The 20690-nt window shown below is 61.2% G+C and overlaps 1 protein-coding gene across 1 annotated transcript; it reads right to left on the bottom strand.

Annotated features, from left to right (window-relative positions):
- Nucleotides 1–779: 779 nt before the first annotated feature.
- PTCH2 (patched 2) lies at nt 780–16241 on the bottom strand (the record flags this gene model as incomplete). The annotated part of the gene is made up of 22 exons (XM_079536435.1): nt 780–1181; nt 1321–1566; nt 1821–1920; nt 2014–2156; nt 2271–2408; nt 2789–3072; nt 3547–3727; nt 3841–3983; nt 4136–4448; nt 4527–4932; nt 5036–5154; nt 5238–5363; nt 5443–5535; nt 5620–5775; nt 5857–5988; nt 6142–6289; nt 6501–6622; nt 6712–6907; nt 8244–8335; nt 8577–8646; nt 8754–8943; nt 15677–16241. 22 exons carry the CDS (start codon nt 16239–16241, stop codon nt 780–782), a joined length of 4365 nt encoding a protein of 1454 aa, XP_079392561.1.
- Nucleotides 16242–20690: the final 4449 nt, after the last annotated feature.

Below are 20690 nucleotides of genomic sequence, written 5' to 3'. Positions count from 1 at the left end.
ACTACCCCACCCCAAGCAGCCTGACAAGGCCCTTGGCTGAGAAATAAATCTTTTAAAATAAGCTTAAAAATATATATCTCTCTATAGATAGTTTCCCTTTGCAAATAAATAAAGGTGGGGGATGCCTTCCCTGGGCCTTGCCCACGGCTCTGGGGTACCTGCCTTATCAGGCAGGGGGGCACCAGGGAAAGGCAGCCCAGCAGGTGGCCGGGGGGGTCCCAGGAGGAGGTGACGGGGAGCAGGCAGTGGCCCCATGAAGGGAGGTGGCAGAGCAGAGGGCTGGGCTCTGCGCCCCCGTGCCAGCAGCTCCAGAAACAGAGGGGGAGTTAGTGCTTCCATTTCTGGGGGGCACAGGCACAGGGCGACCCCAAGGCACATAGGGAGACACGGCCCTGTTGGCACAGCACGGCCTGCACATAGCTTGCATAGGAACGCCAGCCTGCCCTGTCAAGCCTGGGTGTGGGGCCGTGGGGGGCCGATCCTCTTCGGCTGAGACCGGATCATCGCCGCTAGGGCGATTAGCAGCACAACACGGGCGAGCCCGCTCTGCACCTTCTGTTCCATGCTGGGAGTTGCCAGCCTGGGTTCCATCCATGGAGCTGGTGACCTGTGGGGAGACAGCGGGAGTTCAGCTGGGAGTTCAGAGTTCAGAACCCAAACTGTATCCCTATGCTATGCAACAGCACCTGCACCCAGTAGCGCTTCTGCAGCATTAGGCCACTGTTTGGGCAACTGGCAAGAACAAGGAGGGGGATGTGGGCATCGTGCCCCCAGCTCACCTAGCGCCGGGTGCCTGCCCCGTGGCGTCCCAGGCTTTGCATCTCAAAGGAGTCAGGCACGGTGCTGGGCTCCTCCACACTGTCCGTTTCGGTGCCAAAGCTGGGGTAGGAGCCAGGCAGCGTGGGGTGCAGGGCCACCGTCACCGAAGCAGTGGCTGTGACTGTGGTGTAGCTGCCAGCGGGGCCCTGCAGGTGGGTGCTGTAGGCTGGCAGGGGGGCCCGAGGGGCTGGCCAGGCGCTGGAGGAGCAGGGCTGACCCGGCCGAGGCAGTGCTGTGGGGTGAGGGTAGTCTCTAGCCAGTGTGGGGCACGGCTCCCCGAAAGGCAGTGAAGCTGCAGGCTGGGGGACGGGCTGCTCCTTCTTCCCCTGGACCTCCGGGCTGTCCTTGTAGGGCTTCAGCACCTAAGGAGGAGCACGGTGGGGGTGGCTGAGCATCCCTCTGGCACCACCCTGCCAACCCCCACGTCTCCGCCCCTCGGCTCCATCCGTCTCCGCCCCTCGGCTCCATCCGACCACCACACAGACACATGGAGACACTCACAGTGATGCGGGGAAAGCTGGGGTCCTTGCCAGCCTCCAGCAGAATGTGTGCCGGGGCAGGGGGCACAATGAAGGGTCCCTGGGGGCTGCCTGGTCCCACACCGTCGCCATAGCACTCTGTGTCTGAGGTATCAGTGAAGGCAGCGGGCCAGGCGGGGGCACGGCGGATGTACAGACCCCCAGGGCCTAGGCACGGGGGCACTGGCTCTGCTGGGGGCAGACGGGGGCCGTTATCCACAGGAGATGCCTGGGGAGAGAGGAGATAGTGTAAGGGGTGTCAGAGACACACAGAGATGGGGTCAAGCAGGGATGGGACAACTGGATATGGGGCAAAGAAGGAATAGAGTAAAAAGCAAGAGTGAGGCTTAGGTGAGGGGAAGGCTGAGGTAGGTGTGTGTGGGATGACATCAGGACTGGGCTAGGCAGGGATGGATGTAGGGCGAAGGTAGGGCACAGAGCAATGGGGTATTAGGACAGGTGGGCATGGGATGGGAGTCATACCTCGGAGGGTGGCCCGATGACTGATAGCAGGACAGGCAGCAGCACCAGCCCATTGAGCAGCCCCAGGAGCGTCAGGATGGTGAGCACCGCAAAGAAGTACCTGCAGGTAGGTGGGCAGAGGGCTGAGTGGGCTCACTGCCCCCCCCAGCCCCACTGTGACCCAGCACTGCCGGATGGGGTGCCCAGCCCTCACCTCATGATGAAGTCGAATTCAGAGCTGGCCAACATGAGGACGCCCAGGAGGGTAGAGACGGCACCGTCCATCACAGGGGCAAAGGTGTGCTCCAAGGCGGCAGCTGAGCGCACGTTCCTGCTCCCAACTGCCGTAAGGAAGCCCTGCGGAAGGTGGGAGGATTACGGAGGGCTCATCCTGATGGGGTGAGGGGGACACTGGGTCCAGGGGTGGAATCGGGGTGCCCCATGGACAGGCAGGGGTCTACCATTGCTCACCAGGGCCACGTGGACAGTGAACTCCACGCCGATGCCAACTGAAGCGATGAGGATGACCACAGGAATGGCACTCAGCTTGATGCCCATCAGCCCCATAATGCCGAACAGTTCCACCGCCATCATGGCCAGGATGGAGACCTGGGAGCAGAGGGGTCAGCGAGGGGGTGCTCCAGTGCACGCCATGCCCAACCCAACCATAATAGGATGATTGTGTCCTCAACCTATTGTCCCTTTCTGCTCAATTTGGGGTGTCTCTTTTGCCATCTATTGGGTGATGCTCTCCACCCCCTTCACAAGGAATATCCTTACAAATCAGGGTAGATGTGGCACTGAGTGGCGTGTTGAGTAGGCATGGTGGGGATGGGTTGATGGTTGGACTAGATGATCTTAGTGGTCTTTTCCAACCTCAATGATTCTATGATTTTATTCCCGATTCCCGCTACAGGTGTCCTCCACCCACCGCCACCTCCATATGGGCATCCATCCCCAAGAAGCAGGTACTGGGGGCACACACTCACGATGATACCGGCCGTCCAGGGGTTGAGCAGCAGCAGGGCGCAGACGAGAAAGGTGCAGGCCAGCAGGATGCTGATGGCCAACAGGAACCAGTGGCGCAGGCCGATGTATTGCTCCCAGAAGAGGAAGGGGTAGCCGCTGGGGTAGCTCAGCACGCCATGGCGCTGGGCCGCCTCCTGGCAGATGGCCCGCACGCTCTCAATTGCCTCGACGAAGTCGGCTGTGCGACGCAGCCCACTCAGGTAGAAGGGGAACTGGGCGAACTCCAGTGGCTGGGCTGCTGGGACTGAGGAGGAGAGCATAGGGTAGCACGGAGGAAATCAACTTCACATGAATGCAGTCAAGATATGTGCCTGGGCACACTCGAGTAGCTGGGCATTGCCCAGGCAGGTGGTGGGGTCACTGTCCCTGCAGGTGTTCAAGAACCATAGAGATGTGGCACTGAGGGACATGGTCAGTGGGCAATATTGGTGGTAGGTGGACAGTTGGACTGAATGACCTCTGAGGTCTTTTCCAACGTTAATGATTCCACTCTATGATTCTATGAGTATCACAAGGCTAGGGACAAGGAGTTGGGGGTACAGAGTGATGCTTGGGGTGTAGGGCAAAGAGAGTGCAGAGCAAGAAGATGCAGGATACATCTCCATCACGGGATGCCCATGCGATGAAAGATGCTGGGGGTTTCTCAAGGGGCAGGGAGCAGCGTCCCCATGCCAGGGGATGCTTGGGGCCACGGGGACCTCCCTAGGCGCTCACTCACTTCGCAGGTTCTCGCCCGTAGTGTCGTACTTGTCATGGATCCACTCAGGCGGCGGTGGGTAGAAGTTGGCCTGAGAGGCAGCGAAGCCCAGGGGGTCGTTGCTGGCCCACACCGTCAGGCAGATGTAGAAGGTGTCTGGGGGGATGATGCCATTCTCATCCACCAACCGCCGTGTGGTCAACTATGGGGGTGGCAGGGATGGCGGTTAGAAGAGTGGTGGGCACAGCTCAGGATACAGCCCCACTGCTCCATCCCCAGCCCCACTGCTCCATCCCCAGCTCTATCCCCAAGCACCTGGTTGAAGTTGAATGGCTCCTTCTTGTTGCCAGTCTGGATGAGGAGCTTGTAGGCTAGTGCCCCGTCCTCAGAGCCATTGCGATAGCTATCATGGGTGATGCGGCCGGCTTGCCAGTCCCTGTCGAAGGTGGCCTGGAGCCCTAGGGACAAAGCATGGGGTGAGCATCCCTGGGGGCACCCTGGGGACACCATGGGATCCTCCCACCCACTGGGGCTCCAGAGGATGCAATGCATTTGGGAAGGTATTTCGTGGCATAAAGGTTGGGGTGGAAGCTCTGGGGATGCCCCTTACCTCGCAGCCAGTCCTGGAAGTAGTGGAGCCACATCTTGGGCAGGTCATGGTTGCCCTCACGCACCACGTACTTGACAGTGCTGAAGGCTTGGTGCAGGCTGAGAAGGGCGGCCTGGGCACCCGGGTAGTGGAAGCCACCCTTGGTGACGATGAACATGTTGTAGAAGGAGAAATACTTGAACTGGGCTGAGATGAAGGCGTGAGCCTTGGTGTCCCGTGGCACAATGTCTGTCAGGTAGAGTCCGTCATGCACCATGGTGGTGCCGTAGAGGCTCAGTCCCAACAGTGCCAAGAAGAGGACCACCACCACCACCTGTAGGGACAACAGGTCAACCAACGTCTCACTCTACCATGCTGCATCACACAACCTCACACCCCCACCCAACTTCACCTTGGTCTGGGTCCGCAGCAGGAGCGGGGCATACTTCTCACGGGCAAAGTCGGAGAGGCTCCAGCGGCACAAGGGCAGCGGCACGCACTCGCGCCCGCCCTTAGCCTCGTCCAGCTGGGCCAGCAGGTCCCGCGTGGAGCTGGAGGGGGTGAAGACCTGCGAGCCCAACGGGTCGGCAGGCGGCAGCAGCACGGCGGGTGAGGTGCACACCTGGGAGGTGGGTGGCAGGACGGTGACGATGTGGTGGCCCGAGGGGTCGCACTGGGTGAAGGCCTGCACGGTGGTGGTGATCTGAGTGCTGGTGGCCACGCCGGGATGGCCGTAGGGGGACGGGTGGGAGGCATGGTTGTCGTTGGCATCGGCCAACTCCTGGGGTTGGATCTGGATGACCCGTGAGGAGCAAGGGCTGTGGGAAGAGGAAGGAGGAGGTGGTGAGGAAATGAGCAGGGCTGCCCATGGGGCTGTTTTGGGTGGGACATGAGGGTCCATCCCTGGCAGATATCTGCTACCTGTAGAAGCAGCAGAGGATGTCGAGGCGGCGCTTCTCCCGCCGATACAGGTCCAGGCTCAGTATGGCAGGGAAGATGAACAGCACCATGGCGAAGTTGAACACCACCACCACTGCTGCCTGCGGGCAGAGGGACATGTCAGAACCAGGCTCTTGCCACCCCACAGCATGGGTCACCACTCCCCAGTGGGTGCAGAGCATACCTGGAGTGAGAAGGCACGCAGGGCGGGGATGGGCACCAGGGCAGCCATGAAGAAGGCAATCATGTTGCTGATGGAGGTGAGAGCCACACTGGTCCCCGTGCGCCGTAGGCACTCTCCTGTCCGCTCCTGCAGGACACAGAGGGACACAGTGACAAGGGACCGTGGGGGAACAGTGGGGCATCCCAGGGCTGGGCTGAGTGCTCACCTTGAAGGGGATGTGCTGGCTGGTCTCAGTGAAGGCATGAGCCAGGAGGAACATGTCATCCACACCAATGCCAAGGGCCAGGAAGGGCAGCACCTGCCAGAGAGCAGCCAGTGTCAGCATGGGGACACAGCCACCAGTTGGGACAAGGGGACCCACAGCTCTTCCCCCAGCATCTACCTGCGTGGTGGCTGCATTGAAGGAGATACCGAGCAGTGAGCAGAGCCCTAAGCCAGAGGCCACAGAGAGGGCCACCAGCAGGACCCCGGCCAGGCCCACGGCACCCTGTGACTTGGAGCAGTCCCAGCGCAGCATGGTGACACAGGCATAGGCCAGCTGGAGGAGCACAGCAGTTAACAAGGAGGCAGTGGGCAGGGAGGGATGGAGCAGGAGATGGACAGAGGGGAGTATACACACCATGAGGAGGTATCCCCCAGCCACCCGGATGGCACTGACGTCAGAGAAGGACTTCATGATGTCGTTGAGTGTGGTGGTGGAAAAGGCATGGATGTTCTGTGTGGCGTTGGGTGGGATGGAGTCCTGCGCCAGCTGCAGGGCATACATCCCATTAGACAGAGCCATGACACGTCACCCCATAACAGGACACAGAGGGCGAGCATTGCCTGGGGACCCGTTGGACCACAAGCATGGCGCTGGCACCCATGGCCATGTGAGACTCAGGCAGCTGTCCCTGGTGCCCACCTCCACGAATTTCCTCTGCCAGGCCTCCAGGATAGCACCTGCCTTCTCCTCACTCCAGCTGATGTCATGGATCTCATAGTCATCCTTGAAGTGCTCAAACAGCTGCCGAGGGCTCATGAGAAGGAACATTGTCTGCAGGGCCTCGGCACTGGAGAGACACACACATCCTGCTGGGATCAGAGCTGCAGCACCCTGTGTCCTGGGTCCCCCCAGAGTTCCACAGAATTTGTCCCTCTTATCCCCAGCCTCGCTCCAAAGCACTGTTCCCCTTGTCAAAGTGTTCCCTAGGGTGCTGGATGAGAACACCACCACTACAGGACCCCATGCTGTGTCCAGTGATCCTGCACTGCAGCCTTTACCTTAGCAGCTTGCCCTGGGAGTCTTTGGTTGTGCCACCCAAAATCAGCTCCTCCTGCCAGCGCATGAACTTCCTTGAGAAGCCGTGGCAGCCCCCAGAGAGCTCCGCCGGGATGTCGGGGCTCTGCCGGAGGAGGGAAGGCAGTGTCAGACGTGGGCAGAGAATGGTGAGCCCTCCTGGTTGCACCCCAATCCCAATGGGCTGTCACCCACCTGCTGGCTCTGCTTGTTGGGGGCGCTGGAGGGACACTGGGGGTCCTGGGGGTCCAGGCAGGGTCGCTCCATATAAGCCTGCCCCACTTCAGCCTTATCCAGCAGCTCCTTGAAACCTTCTAGGGATGTGAACTGCCCCAGCTCCTCCATCAGCTGCAGAGGGTCCAAGTTGCTCCACTGGATATCAGGACGGCCCCTGTGGAGAAAGCGGCACGGGGCGACGCTGAAACCCCCCACCCCAGACCTCACTGCACAGGGTCAGCACCCAGACATCCCTGACGGCAGGGCTGGGGGGGAAGCATCGGTCCTTGATGCATCCCGCAGCGTCCCTGAGCTCCGGCGCAGCGGGCCGTGCCCTGAGTCAAGCAGCGTGCCTGATCCTGTTAGGCTGGGACAAAGGGGGGCAGGCGGCCCCGCGCGCCCCGCTCCCTGCAAGCAGTCAGCGCGATTACTGCCCGCGGATAACATCTTGATAGAGCGAGTGGGGAGGGGATGTTGGCCCATTCTACTCTCAGGTTTTGGGGTCTGCTATAGGGTCGGGGTACGGAGCGAGGATGGGAGTTCAGGAAATGGGGCTTTTCTGCTGTCTATATAGGATGCTCCGCTCCAGACTCCGCTCCAGGCTCCCAGCCCCAGTAGTTCTTTGAGAGAGGACAGACTGAAAGAAGCCAACTAACCCAATCCAGAGCTGCAAAAAGGGAAAGAGAAAGCCCAGAGCAAGTGCGGGCTCTGGGGAGAAGTGCAGCCCAATGATTCATGAAGGCTGGCTGGGCCGGAGCCGGGTGCTCCAGATTCCCACATACCAACTGGAGCCGCTGCCACTTCCAAAGAGAGCCCCTTTTATCTGCTCTGCTTGCTTCACTGAGCCAGGGCAAATCCTTTTGTCTTTCCACAGATTGCCACGCTTTGTTCTCCCAGCTCCCTCCCTGCTCACCCCTCAGAGCCTTAAAAAGGGGACAGAGTCCCGGGGCTGCCCCATGGGTACCGCTGCGGGGAGGTGCCCTGCTGCCACCCCTTGTCCAGATCCAGATCCTCAAGAATCCCTGATTTGTCCCCAAGCATAGGGACGATGCCAGTCCCAGCGCAGACAGTGACACTGGTGCCACGCTTGCTGCCGGCCAGGCTGGGATGCACAATCCCAGGGTCTAAGGGGGGGCCAAACAGTCCGCCCCCCCGTGCTGGCTGGGCACGCCAAGGCCCCTTCCCCCTCCTCCGATCCCTGAATAAGGCCACTATTTCATCTGGTTGGCAACGGGCAGCTTTCAGAGCGGCATTAGCATGAGAAAGCGCGGGGCTGCGTTTGCTGACAATGCACAAGGCTGCCCGGGCTCTCCCGGACAAACACGGCTGTAAACAGAAGGAATGCAGGGGGCCTCCCCAGGCCCCACCAAAAAGCACCCAGGGCGGGGAGACGAGCATGGAGCGAGCAGCCCCATGCACCTGCACCTCGCTGTCCCCATGTCCTCATTCCAGGGCTGGGGGTGACGGGGATGTGCCACCAGGGCCCCCACTAGTGTCCCCCATACACTCACGGGAGGTAGGCTGAGCCTCCCTGCAGCTTGGCCCCTTCCCAGAAGCAGTCCAGCGGTGTCAGGATCACACAGGGGAACAGCTTCTCGATCATCTGCAGGAGGAAGAGTGGCGGTGGTTGGAGGGATGCACTGTGCCACCGCCCTGTGCACGTGCCTGTACCACACCTCCCATCCAGGCTCCAATCGCCCTACATGCAGCTGGAGAGCTGCACGCTCCCAGCAGGTGGGTTTTACCATTTGCTGCTCCATTCTCAGTGGGCAGATGGCCAGGGATGGGAGTCCCATGGCACCAGTGCCCCCACTGACCCACTCAGCGCCACACTCAGGACTCACCCTCTCAATCATTCCATTTTCAATGATGGGGACTCCTGACTTGTAGCAGATCTTGTTCAAATCCCACGATCTGCAACAGGAGGAGAATCTGAGGACGGGTTCTGTGCCATGGGAGGGTGAGAGGGGGACGCAGGGCACAGCAGGAGTCTCTGACACCCCATCTGGAGCAGGACTCACTTTCCGTACAGCGAGACTTGCACTTTGCTGGCAGCCAAGGCCGCCTCGAGGTGGAGCTGCAGGGCCTCCTGCGTCAGGATGTTCTCTCCTTCGCGTTTCGGGGTCTGGATCAGCATCTGGGATGTGTAGACGGACTCCTCGCCCAGCTTCTCCTTCGTGTAGCGGAGCTCCTGGCTGACACGGCTGCCCGCTGCGGGATGGGAGGAGACCATGACACTGGGGCCACAGACACTCTGCCTCAGCACTGCACCCACTGAGAGACACCTAGGGATGTGAACAGTCCCCAAGCGCAACCAAACCCAGGGGACGTCTTGCCATGGGGGTCTCCCAGCTGCTGACCTCCATGCGCTCACACCCCAAAAGCACGCATTCATCCCGTCTGTCCCGCCAGCTCATTTGGCTTTGCCTTTCCTGGAAAATCCCCATGGGCAGCAGGAAGGCAACGTTACACATCCCCTCCACTCCCACCTGGAGCAGAAGACTGACCCACAGAGCTGCTCTGGGAGCACCTGCGGACAGAGGGACAGAAGGGCACCGGGGGCCCTTTTGGCACCTCCAAGGCACAGGAAGCCATCCTTAAATGCTATACAAGAGTTTCGGCAACTCACTTTCCCAGCAGAACACTCTGACTTTTTTTCCAGCCATACACTGCAGACCCCATAGCACTCAGCTCCCAACTCACGGGGTACCCGAGATGAAGCCCCCAGCCTGGTGCCACCCTCTGAGGACACCACACATCCCGGTGCCGGGATGCAGTTCTCATCCATGCCGGGACCAGGACACTCCCTGGGCATGAAGCCGGAGCCCGGCAGGCCTGGACCCCCGCCAGCACTGAGGAGGCCAGAGCAAGACCACAAATAAGCAGCAGAATCTTCCCCTTTTAATGACTTATTATATGGGTTGACTTTTTTTTGTTGTTGTTTGTTATATTTTCCTTCTTTTTTGGGCGGGGGGTGCCTTTATTGTTCCTGGCCTGGCTGAGGAGCAGCTGGTGTCCATCAGATGCCATTTGCGAGGGAGGTTGTGCCAGGACTGGGGGAGCAATGGGAGGAGGGGGTGAGGGGGGGCATGGCTGTGGCCTTTGTGTGCGTGTGACAGAGGGGACGTCGGCGCCCAGGGCTGGGGACATGGGGAGGGAGGGTGCCGCGGGGGGAAGCATCCCTTCCCAGCAGGGTGGGAGGTCGGGGCGGGGGGGGGGGGGGGTGCACCGCTGCTCTGATCTCAGTTGTGCCACCCACATGGATGGGCGGATGGTGCTGGAAGGGGGGCATGGGGTCCCACAGCCCAGGAGGGGGAAAATAGAGGATGCCCCCTCCTCCCTTCCACAAAATAAATAAATAAATAAATAAATAAATAAAATTTAAAAAAAAAAAAAAAATCGAGAGAAAATAAAAAGCCGTCCCTTGTAATTAGTGTTAATTTGGAACAGGGCACTGCGAGCCGTCAGCAAGCTTCAAAGGCAGTGAGGAAGCCTCAAATTCCAACACCCTAATTAAGCAAAGAGCAACATGAAAAGACACGGCAGCGTGCGCCGGGCTGCCAGGGACACTTCAAACGGGCACACGGCCGTCCCCAGGCTGGGAACAGAGCAGGACGCCCCGCACCGAGCACAGGGGGCCAGAACGCCATGACAGCAACAATGAGCGCGCGGCTACGGGGACCTGGATGTAAATTTTGGAGGTTTTTGTTGTTGTTGTTGTTGTTTTAAAAACTCCAATTAACAAAGGGAGCCCTCAGCTCGTTCATGCAAAGGGCCCTCTGGTTCCAATCAGACACCCAGCACTGCGATGAGCATCCCACCCTCCTCCCCTAGAGGGATGGATGTCTCCTGGGGCACGCTGCATCCCCTGTGCGATGGACGGGGCTTTGGGTACCACGGGATGGGGACGGAGACTGGGGGTGATGGCACATATGGGGGGGACATGGTAGCCAAGTGGGCGCCTAGAGGGGTCCCAGCACTGCGGGAGGCCTTGCGCATGGGCCGTGCTGTGGGAGCCCTCCCATAATTATGGCATCCACTGCTAGATTATAGGGCAGGGCAGGAGCCTCCCTGCCTCCTCCCTGGCCACCCTGCCTGAGCCACCCACCCTTCCAAGCTCCCCACAGCCCGGCAGTGGTTCACCCACAGCTGGAGGCACCAGTTTGTGCCCCAGGGAGTGACCAGACAGGGAACAGGAACCCAAAGAACTACCGTGGGTGGTGTCTTCCCCCAAACCATGGTGAGCCACAGGTCCAAGCACCCTCCTTAGACATCAGTTGGAAGGTCTGGGGACAGCAGACCCCGTGCCAAGGCCCCAGACAGGCACATCAGCACGGGAACACAGACCCACACTGAACTGCCACAGCCAAAGGGGAGAAAAGCGAGGAAGACAATGGAAAGCACTGCAGAAAGGCAGCGACCCCTCAAAAGATGCACTGCTACAGGGTCCATGCTGTATCCCCAAGGGTGGGTAGACACTTGGGCACCAGCAGTTTTGGCACCACCACGCTGCAGGTGGGCACTGCCAGAAGCTGTCACTGCTCAGGTGAGCAGGGCAGCAGGCAGTGAGCACATCCTCGCTCAGCCCCCAGAAGAGAGGCCCAGGGCTGTGTGGCACAGGGTCTGGCACAGCTCTGCCCCAGCCACAGCCATACCACCAGCAAAGGGCTCCCTTATAGGGCAGAGATAGAGAGCAGCATCCGGATGAGGAATATCACACCGAGACCCTCCTCCAGGAACAGCCACCCCCCAACAGCATCCCCATATCCACACCCCCTCTGTGCAACCAGAGGCACTCGCAGTGCCATCACCATAGTATGGACACAACGCATCACCGCTCCAGATCCATACATGAAGCCCTTTCCAAAAAAGAGGGCAAGGGGTACAGGATTCCCCCCCCCCCCAACCCGCCCCGAGCACTGCCCCACATAACCCCACGGCCGGGGGTCCTGCAGCACGCAGGGAAGGGACGCGCCATCCCCGTGCCGCCAGGCACGCAGCAGCCAGAGGCCACCTTGGGAGTGTTGTGGGGCGGATTAGCTGGATTAGGGAGCTGTGAAAGGACCCATGCTGCTCTGGAGGAAGTCTCGCTCAGGGCGTGCTGAAAGAGCCATTTTTACCTGTCCCGGCCTCCCGAGGAGCCCCGCGGCCCCGTCCTGTCACAACACGGCCCCGTGCCCCCGCGGGGTGGCAGCCCCACTCCGACCCCATAGGAACGCTCCCGAAGTAAACGCAGCAAGGGAGAGGGTTCTGCTACCAAAACCCAGCACAGGGGATGCAAAAATTGAAAGAAAAAAAAAAAAAAAAAAAAAAAAAAAAAATCAGGAGCAAAGGGCCGGTGTGAGGCCACGGATGGAGAGCCGGCTTTGTTTATGGCGCAGCCAAATTAACGTCTTTATTACCCCCAAATCCGTTCCCAGCGCGGCCAGGACTGAGGGGACAGCGCGACCCCCGAAAAGGGGGAGCGGGGATTGAGGCGGGGACCATTCAGCGCTCAGACTCCTGTCAGCATTGACATAAATTTCCACTGGTGTTGGCATTTAGGCATTTGCCATTTCCATATGTATGGGGCTGCCTGTACTAATTATGCTAATCACCCCCTCTGTTGGCTGCTGTGAAAAATGGCCACATTAGGCACTCCACTGCTTGCTAATGTCACTTAATGTGTGGTTGAAACATACATTCATCCCGCGCTGAATGGTGAAATTTTTCCACATTGCTGGCTTCATTCAGGCAAGAAATGAATTTTTTGAACTCGGACCACTTTTCCAGGCCCGAGGGAGAGGCAGAGAATAAAACCCTCTTCTGGGTCCCTCGCGCCGCCCCCTCCCCAACGGGGCAGAGTCCCCTCCGAGCGCCGCGGATACGGACGAGTTTAAAGGAAAAGCCCCCAAACCATCCAGGGCAACAGAAATGTGTAAGTGGAGAAGCAAAGCGAAATGAACGCACGCTGATCGCCGCAGCCATCTGAGGTCTCCGGGACTTTTTGGTTAATTAGCAAAAGTTTCCAGACCCAAAAAAAAAAAAAAAAAAAAAAGCTGAGCGCACCAACAAGAAAGGGGAAGGCAAAGGGAGCTCCCAACAGCGTCCCAAAGGGAAACACACGGAGGCAGCCCCCACTGAACCGAGAACAGCAAGCCCCCGGGAACGGTGCTTGTAGGGCTGGCTCAGAGCGAGTACACAGAGCCCACGGCTGGATTTTAGGACAGCGGGAGCACCGACCCAGCACCCCACAGCAGCAGCGTGCAGGTCCGAGCACTCGGGGATGGGGTCCCAAGGCTGCACCCTAACCCCATGCCCAGATGGGGTAGAGGGTCCCAGACCCAGACAGAATGCAGGAGGGACCGCACAGCTGCAATGGAGACCTCTTCTCACCCCACACACTGACACCAGTGCCACCACCCGGGCACAGAGCAGGGATGTGGGCACCTCCTGCCCCCCAAACCCACCCGGCAGCAGCAGGACCACCCACCTCTCTCCATGCCCACCCAGGCACCACACAGCCCCCACCCCACCCCCCCGGGTCCCACAGCAGCGTGGGAAGCGGGGCTGCAGGCACAGCTCTCTCTGCCGTAGGGCACAGAAGGGTGGGGAGGGCCTTTCATCCCCACTCTCAGCTTTTATTGTGGCTTTCCGCTGCCTGGAGCCAACCCCCCCCTCCTTCCGTGGGTGCCATCTCCCTGGGTGCTGGGGGTGGGGGGACAGCATCCTGTGCCAAACCCTATGGTAGAGGTCAGGGAAGGACGAAAGCCACAAGGGAAGGCTAGGGGAAAAAAATAAAATAAAAAATATATATGTATATATGCATATATAATAATCATCTCATCTTTGTGGAAACAGGGAGGGAAATGCCTTTCACCCCTGTTCCACACATCCACCTCCATCCCTCAGCCCCGCAGCACATTTAGGGTATCCCTGACCCCTCTGGGAAAGGAACGGGGTCTGCTCTGGTGCTGTGGGAGCGCGGGGCTGTTCCGGTTAGGAATTAACCCGGCCTTCCTTTGAACCAGCCCTCAGCCCCATAAATCAGGCAGCGCCATTCACCACCCAGCGCTCTGCCTCCCCGGCCCCACAGCGCCCTGGGAGAGCCGGGAACAGCTGCCAGGTGTCTCGAGGTAACCCAACACTCGCTGCGAGACAGGGATTCAAAGCCTGCGAGCGGCTAATTGCTTCGGAGGAACCTAATTGAACATTTCCACAGCAGAGTCCAATTTATGGGGTGACACACGGCCTTTTCCCATCTCCCAAGTTGGGATGTGGAGCATGCAGCAACCCTGCAGGCACCACCAGCATCTCCCAGCCCACAGGGCTGAGACAGCCCTAAGCCAGGATAAGGGACGCAACGGTCAGGGTTGCACCCAGGCTGCAAAATTCCCCTATGGGGGGCACAGCCTCCCCCAACCCCAAAGGTCTGTCCTATCCATCTCTCTGTGGGGACAGCGATGCTGTGTCCCCACAGGTCACAGCTCCATCCACATCCTCCCGCAACAGGAACAGTCCCAACTGGGCCTCGCCTGGGTGCATCACTGTGCTGCAATCCACCACCTGTCCATAGCAGGCAGGTGAGAAGGTACCAGCAGCTCCCAAAGGGCACTGATCCTCAGCTACCTTACTCCCGAGCTGGGGCACCAGCAACAGGATCGGGACTCCCCACACACACCCTTCTGCTCCTTCAGCGCTGCACAGAACGGGAAGACTGCGTCCCTGCAGACGCCTCTGCGCAGAACCCAGCTCCCAGCATCCCACACCTCCGGCCGCTTTGGGGTCACTCCTCTCCGCCAGCCCCACGCTGCCCACAGCGATCCGGCAGCACAGCAACAAACGCATCCACCCCACATAACGACCGGGGAAGAGGCTGCAGTGAAATCCCAGCAACAGTCCAAAAAAAAAAAAAAAAACAAAAAAAAAAAAACAAAAAAAAAAAAACCACCAAAAAAAAAAAAAAAAGCACAAAAAAAAAACCCACGCAAACAAAACTCAGGACGCAACGACGCAGTGTGCCTTCCTGCACCTGTGACACGCAGCCCACCTGTGACACGCAGCCCACAGCCTCGGGACAGGGACGGCTGCGGACACACGGAGCGGCGACGGATGGCGAGCTGACACGCGGGGCTGCTGGGAGCTCCCACGCACCGAACCGCTCCGAGCCCGCACCGACGGCACCGGGACGCGCTCCACCGCAAGGAACGAACGCAGCGCCGCCGCCGCCGCCACCCCGGCTCGTTCCCAATCTCAACACGCTCCGAGTTCCGCTCCCCCACGACAGCGGCGAGCCCTCCCCCGGCTGCAGCCTCAAAGAAGCACGAAGACCCCCGCGGCCTCAGTGGGAACGGCGGGAGCGCTCCGGGCACCGCCGCACCGCGCAGCGAAGGGGGGATGGATGGATGGTGCGGTGCGGGAGGAGCGCCACGCGGGTGCGGGGAGCAGGTGGGGGCTGTGCGGGAGAGCCGAGCGCCGAGGAAGGGGAAAAAAAAAAAGAAAAAAAAAAAAAAAAAAAAAAGGGGGTGGGAGAGCAAAGTTGCTTCTATTGTTGAACCGAATCCAAGAGGAGCCGAGGACCACACAGGGAGCGGGGCGTGGGGGAGGAGGCAGCTCCGCGCTAAGATGGCTGACACCCTCCGCTCGGCAACATCTGCCCCGGCGCTGCGCCCGCGGGGCCCCCCCGGTGGGACGGGAGCGGGCCGGGCGCCGCGGGGGGCACAAAGGGATGGGAGCGGGGATGTGTTCCGGGCTGAGCCTCCCGCAGCGCTCCGCACCTCGTACCCGACGGCGGGACGTGGAGATGCTCCGCGAGAAAGAGGGGAAAACAGCGAAAGAAAAAATAAAACCAACCAACCGAGAAAGCAAACAGACAAACACGCGTGGGAGCGCGCTCAGCTCCCGGCACACGTGCGCGGATCCCACGCGGGCTCAGCCCCACACTCCGCCCCGCAAGGCAGCTTACCTTCCACCCAGAGGTGCTCGATGTCCGTCTCGACGGAGGCCACCCGCAGCCCCACGGCCAGCGCCCCGAACAGCAGCAGCCCCACGAACAGCACCTTCCCGCAGTGCCGCTGGATCCGGCAGCCCAGCGCGAAGAGCAGCGCCTGGAAGCGGGCCCGCAGCCACAGCGGGGCCCCGCGGCCCTGCGGGGAGCGGCGGCGCTCAGCGGGGGGACCCGCACGGCGCGGTGCGGGGCGGAGCGGGCGATGCTCGCCGCTTACCTCGGGCAGCGCTTTGCGGAGGGCGGCGGCGGCGGCTCGCGGAGGAGCGGAGCGGGGGGGCTCGGCCGGCATGGCGGGGCGGCTGTGCGGGGCGCGCAGCCCCGTTATGTGGGGCCGAGCGAGGCGGCGTCGGCCCCCATGGGCGCGGAGGGCGCGGGTGTGCGGCGGAGCGGCGGTGCCGGTGCGGAGGGCTCTGGGCCGGCGGCCGCCCGCCGCGCCTCTAAAGGGGAGGGCGGGGGCGGGGGGCGCCGGGGCCGCGCCGCCGCCGCCGCTCCCATTGGCCGCCGCCGCCGCGGCAGCGCCCATCGCCGCTGCTAAGCAACGGCAGCGCCCGCCGCCGGCGGCCACACACGGCGGAACCCCCCCGCCGGGTTCTCCCCCCCCTTCCCCCCCATCGCACTCCCCCCCCATCACCGCAACGCACCGCCCGGCCCCGCCGCGGGGAGGGGGGGGGAGCGGAGCGGCGCGGCGCGGGGTGGGCATCCCCACAGCCGGCCCCACGGCATCGCCCTACGGCAGCCGCCTCTAAGGAGGCGTACGTAGCCCGCGGCTGCCCCCCGCCAAGGGTAGGCGGCCTCCGCACGGGTGCCCCGCGGGATGGGCGTCCTAATAGCGAACCTGACGGCGTCGCCCTATAGCTGCCGCCTCCAAGAATGGGCACGGCCCCCAGAGGTGCCCCCTGCAAGGATGGGTAACGCACACCCCGTAGGGGGTATTGGCAGCCCCCACGGGTGCCTCAAGGGATGAGCATTCTCTCCAGGGGCTGCTTATCCCCCAAGTAGCTGTCTTCCAGTCTCTCCCCCATAGCCGCCTATTGGGCCGTGCATCTTCTCATAACCTCTCCCCAAGAAAGGGTGCAGGGGGGCCCCCCATATGCACTGCCCACCTCCGAGGGGCTGCGTGCCCTTCATGTGCACCCCAAGGGGTGGGCATTCCCACTCCCACCCCCCCAAGGGCTGGGTGCTCCGCCATGGGGGACAGGGGGTACTCTGCTTTTTGGGGTTGCCCAAGAGCATTGCCCCATCCCCAGCTATGCACATCCGACCTCAATGGCCCTGGGCTGGAAGCAGGGCAGATCGCCCCCTATCAGGGGGCAGGGGGGGAAGGGTAAATGCCAGCAGTGATTTGTGGGGCAATAGGGATTTGCACCAGCTTTATGGGATCTCTGCTCATTTTGCACCCTCCCGAGGTCTCTGTTGGAGTGCTACTCTCACTGGGAACCTGCAGAGCTGCTGGGGGCAAACCCACATAGAACATCATCCCATAAGGGCTGCGGTGTTCCCAACATCTGGGCTCCTCCAGGCATCCCTTTAGTGGCCCAAAATAGGGGGAAACCCCAGCAATAACTCCGGAAAACCCTAACTCCAGGTTCTGGGGCAACCCTACCGCAGCCACAGAGCTGTGCTGGGCACCAGGAGCACAGAAAGGGTTTCTCCCACGTCCCGCGATAGGCCTGTAGCATCTGGCGGTCCCCCAAATACAGAAGGGAAACAGCTATTCAGCACTTCTTGTGCCTGATTGCTATTAACAGCTCCACCATTCCTATTCCTCGGTGGACCGGTACTACTGCTGGGCAGCTGCTTCTTTTTAGAAAGTAAAACAGAGTTCCACTGTTCGGTGTGGCACCACGGTGTCCTCTGATCCCCGTTCTCCATCACCTATTTGTCACTGGTTGTTTCTACCTGGGACCATACTGATGTATGGCACAGATGTGGTTGGCAGACCCTCGGGATGGCCACTGAGCCCATCGGGGATGGCATCCTCAGCCCCATCCAGGCTCGCCCACGGCAGCACCAGGGTGCCAAAGCTGAACGGTACAGTGGCATGGATCTGAGCATTGTGGCCTGGGTCCTCTTAGAGCATCTCAAACCCCATACAGGGATGGAACCCAACTGGAAAATGCCTGCAGGCAGGACCGTGCCCTGACGCCGCAGCAATGGTCTCTGGCAGCTCTGGGTCTGCTCAGTGCCGCGAGCTCTGTGTCACCCCTGTGTCCTCCAGAGCCACCCGGAGGGGACGTGGGCTGTGTCCTGAGCCCCATGGGCCACCGGCCTCGGGGGAGAGGCTCACGCACGGGGAGGCTGCGCCTGCCGCTTCGTGCTGACCGGCTGTTTTATATCAAGGCGGGAGGGGGGATTTGCTGTTCTAGATGGTATTTTAATGGGCAGCCAGGCAGCTGGAGCCTGGGAGAAGCCTGCTTTACATTGTTTGGGGTTGTAACAAATAAATTCAATTAAAGGCAAATGGCTCCGCACAGCCCCCACCCTGCGCTGAGGCTCTGCAGCACGGATGGCTGCGGGAGCCCAGCCCTGGGTGTGAGGCGGGGGCCCAGGGCTCCGTCCCCACACTGGGGACACCCTGGAGCCATGCCCCAGTGAGACACTGGGATGCAGTGGGAGGCTGAGCAGGGATGGGAGCGGGGACATCCGGAGAGGGGGTGTCTCCATATGGCTGTTCCACTCTATGGTGCTAATGGGATTGGGGAATCCCAAGGACACCCCAGCAGGCAGCCCTGGAGGTGCGGCTCCAAGGAGCCTGGGGAGAGGGATGTAGGGAAGGGACAGGGACATGGAGCCTGGGGCAAAGCAGAGGGGACTTAGTGGGGCCATGCCAGAACCTCAGAGCTGTAAACAGCCACAGCAGCAACTCCTCTGCTGGGAGCCAGAGCCGGGCGTTTGTTAGTTGGAAACCAGATGGTGCTCTGCAAAGCCAGCCCAGCCCGCCCGGCTGTGGGCCCCTGCTCAATGCAGGCTCCCAGGGGCCATGGTGGGATGAAGGAGGTGTTGGGGTGTCCTGTGCAGCAGTGAGGGCTGGGAGGAGGTGTCCCCAGGGGTGCTGTGTCCCCCAGGGGTGCCGTGTGCCCAGAGGAATGGTGTGACCCAAAGGGATGCTGTAGGAGGGCAGGATGAGAAGGGCAGCATCCACAGCCCCCCACCCTCCAGGCACCCCTGCATGCTGCACTGTGCCTCAGTTTTCCAGCAGCTCCCTGGCAGCTGGGAGATCTCTGGGATGGAGGGGGTCCCCAGGCCAGAGGCTGACAGGTCCATCCAAACAGGGCAGTGGTGCCAGTGGGGAAGGGATGGAGCCCCATCCCTGAATCCAGGGAGAGCCCTGGGGTGATGCCACAGGATGTGGTGACGGCTCCAGAGCCAGCAGGATCCCAGCCCCCTTCTCCAGTACCTGGCTGTCCCAGGGCAGCAGCACCAATGTGACACAGCCATACCCCTCTCAGCCCCTGTGTTTTTGGGGAGCACAGCATGCGGGCAGACAGCCCTTGACTGGGGAGGGGACAGAGGGAGCACCGTAACCCCGTGGGGGTCCCATGGTGTTTACAGAGCTTAAGAACCCCCTAAGCCCCGCCAGGCCACGAGGCACAATAGCGTGTGGATGTGGTGACACCGGCCGTCCCCACACCACCTTGGAAGACAGAGGGCCCTGCCACCCACCGCCAGCACCGGGATTAATTATGATAATGTAGTTCTTTCCCCCTTTGTCACCCTAATGAATGGGCCCCTTTAGGATTTTAAGGCCTTTGTTTGGTGCCTCTTTACTGCGGTATTGTAGGATGGGGACTAGCAGGTGGCAGGTCCCCAAACAGCCCCTTTTGTCTCCTTTGGGGGCTGTTTGGTGGTGGGGTTGGGAGGGGGTGCAGGGGGGCCGCAGGGGGGCTCTGGGAGGGACCGGCCCCGTGCCCCACACCGTGCCGCCATGTCGGGGCCTGCAGGCTCGGCCGGGCCCACACGGCGGGCAGAAGCCGGGAGCCACCGCCTGAGCACCGGCCTTGATCTTTTACTGCCTGGGCAAATCAATTACCCGGCAGAAAAGTCCCTAAATCCCACCATAAAACCCGTTTAGCGGCTGATGTGGCGTGGTGGTGGCCGCTGGTAGCGCTGGCTGAGCCCTGGGCAAAGCCTCAGCTCACGGCCACGGGGTGAGGGCAGGGTGGCCGCTGGGGACACTGGGGACAATGAGGCACAGTGCTCTGGGATGCGGGTCCTGGGGGTCCTGGTCGTGCTCAGCCCTTCCAAGGGCCCACAGCACCTTCCCCTCCGCTCCCGTCCTGAGAAATGCCTTCGGGACACCCGGGAGCGCTGTGACAAGGGACGCCTCTTCCTGGGGCACAGGGCATCCCTGTACCCTGCTGTACTTTCCTGCTCCCCGCGGGACCCCAAGCGTCCCATGCTGTACAGGGCAAACTGGGGTGCAGGGAGGCAGACCCTGGCCAGGCATCACAAACAGTGGTGAGCAGCGGGGTGGTAAAACGGTGACAAGTAATTGGTGTCCCGGCCGGTCCTTTCATGCCGACGCCGTTTTATGGGTGAGGAAATTGCTTGTGAGTCAGGAACACAGGAGACAAATTTAGGAAGTGCTCTCTGAATGTGCTGGGGTCAGGCACCGAGGCCGAGCGCTTGAAACCTGGGTGGCCTCGGCGCTCGCCCCGCGCCCCCCCGGCCCCTCGGCATGGGAACGCGGACCTTTTATCTTATCACTGCTCTTCCGCCCGCCCCAGCCTCCCCTCGGCCCCCTCCCAGCACAGCCGCTTGTGCCGCAGACACAATGCCACCCTCTGGGAGCCAGCATGGGGGCTGCTCCCCCTGCCCCAACCCACCACGGGGTCCCCAAGGTAGACCCCGATGAGCCGCCATGGGGTGAGGGGTCCCCCCGTTTAGGGTGCTGCCCAGTGTGGGAAGCACTGGGGTAAGGTGCTGAGTGGCCCCATGGCTGGGCACTGTCCTCAGGTACGAGCCAGTTGGA

Source organism: Tetrao urogallus, assembly GCF_951394365.1.
Source record: "Tetrao urogallus genome assembly, chromosome: 5".
NCBI classification, from domain to species: Eukaryota; Metazoa; Chordata; class Aves; order Galliformes; family Phasianidae; genus Tetrao; species Tetrao urogallus.
This window is presented reverse-complemented; position numbering and strand designations above follow the sequence as displayed.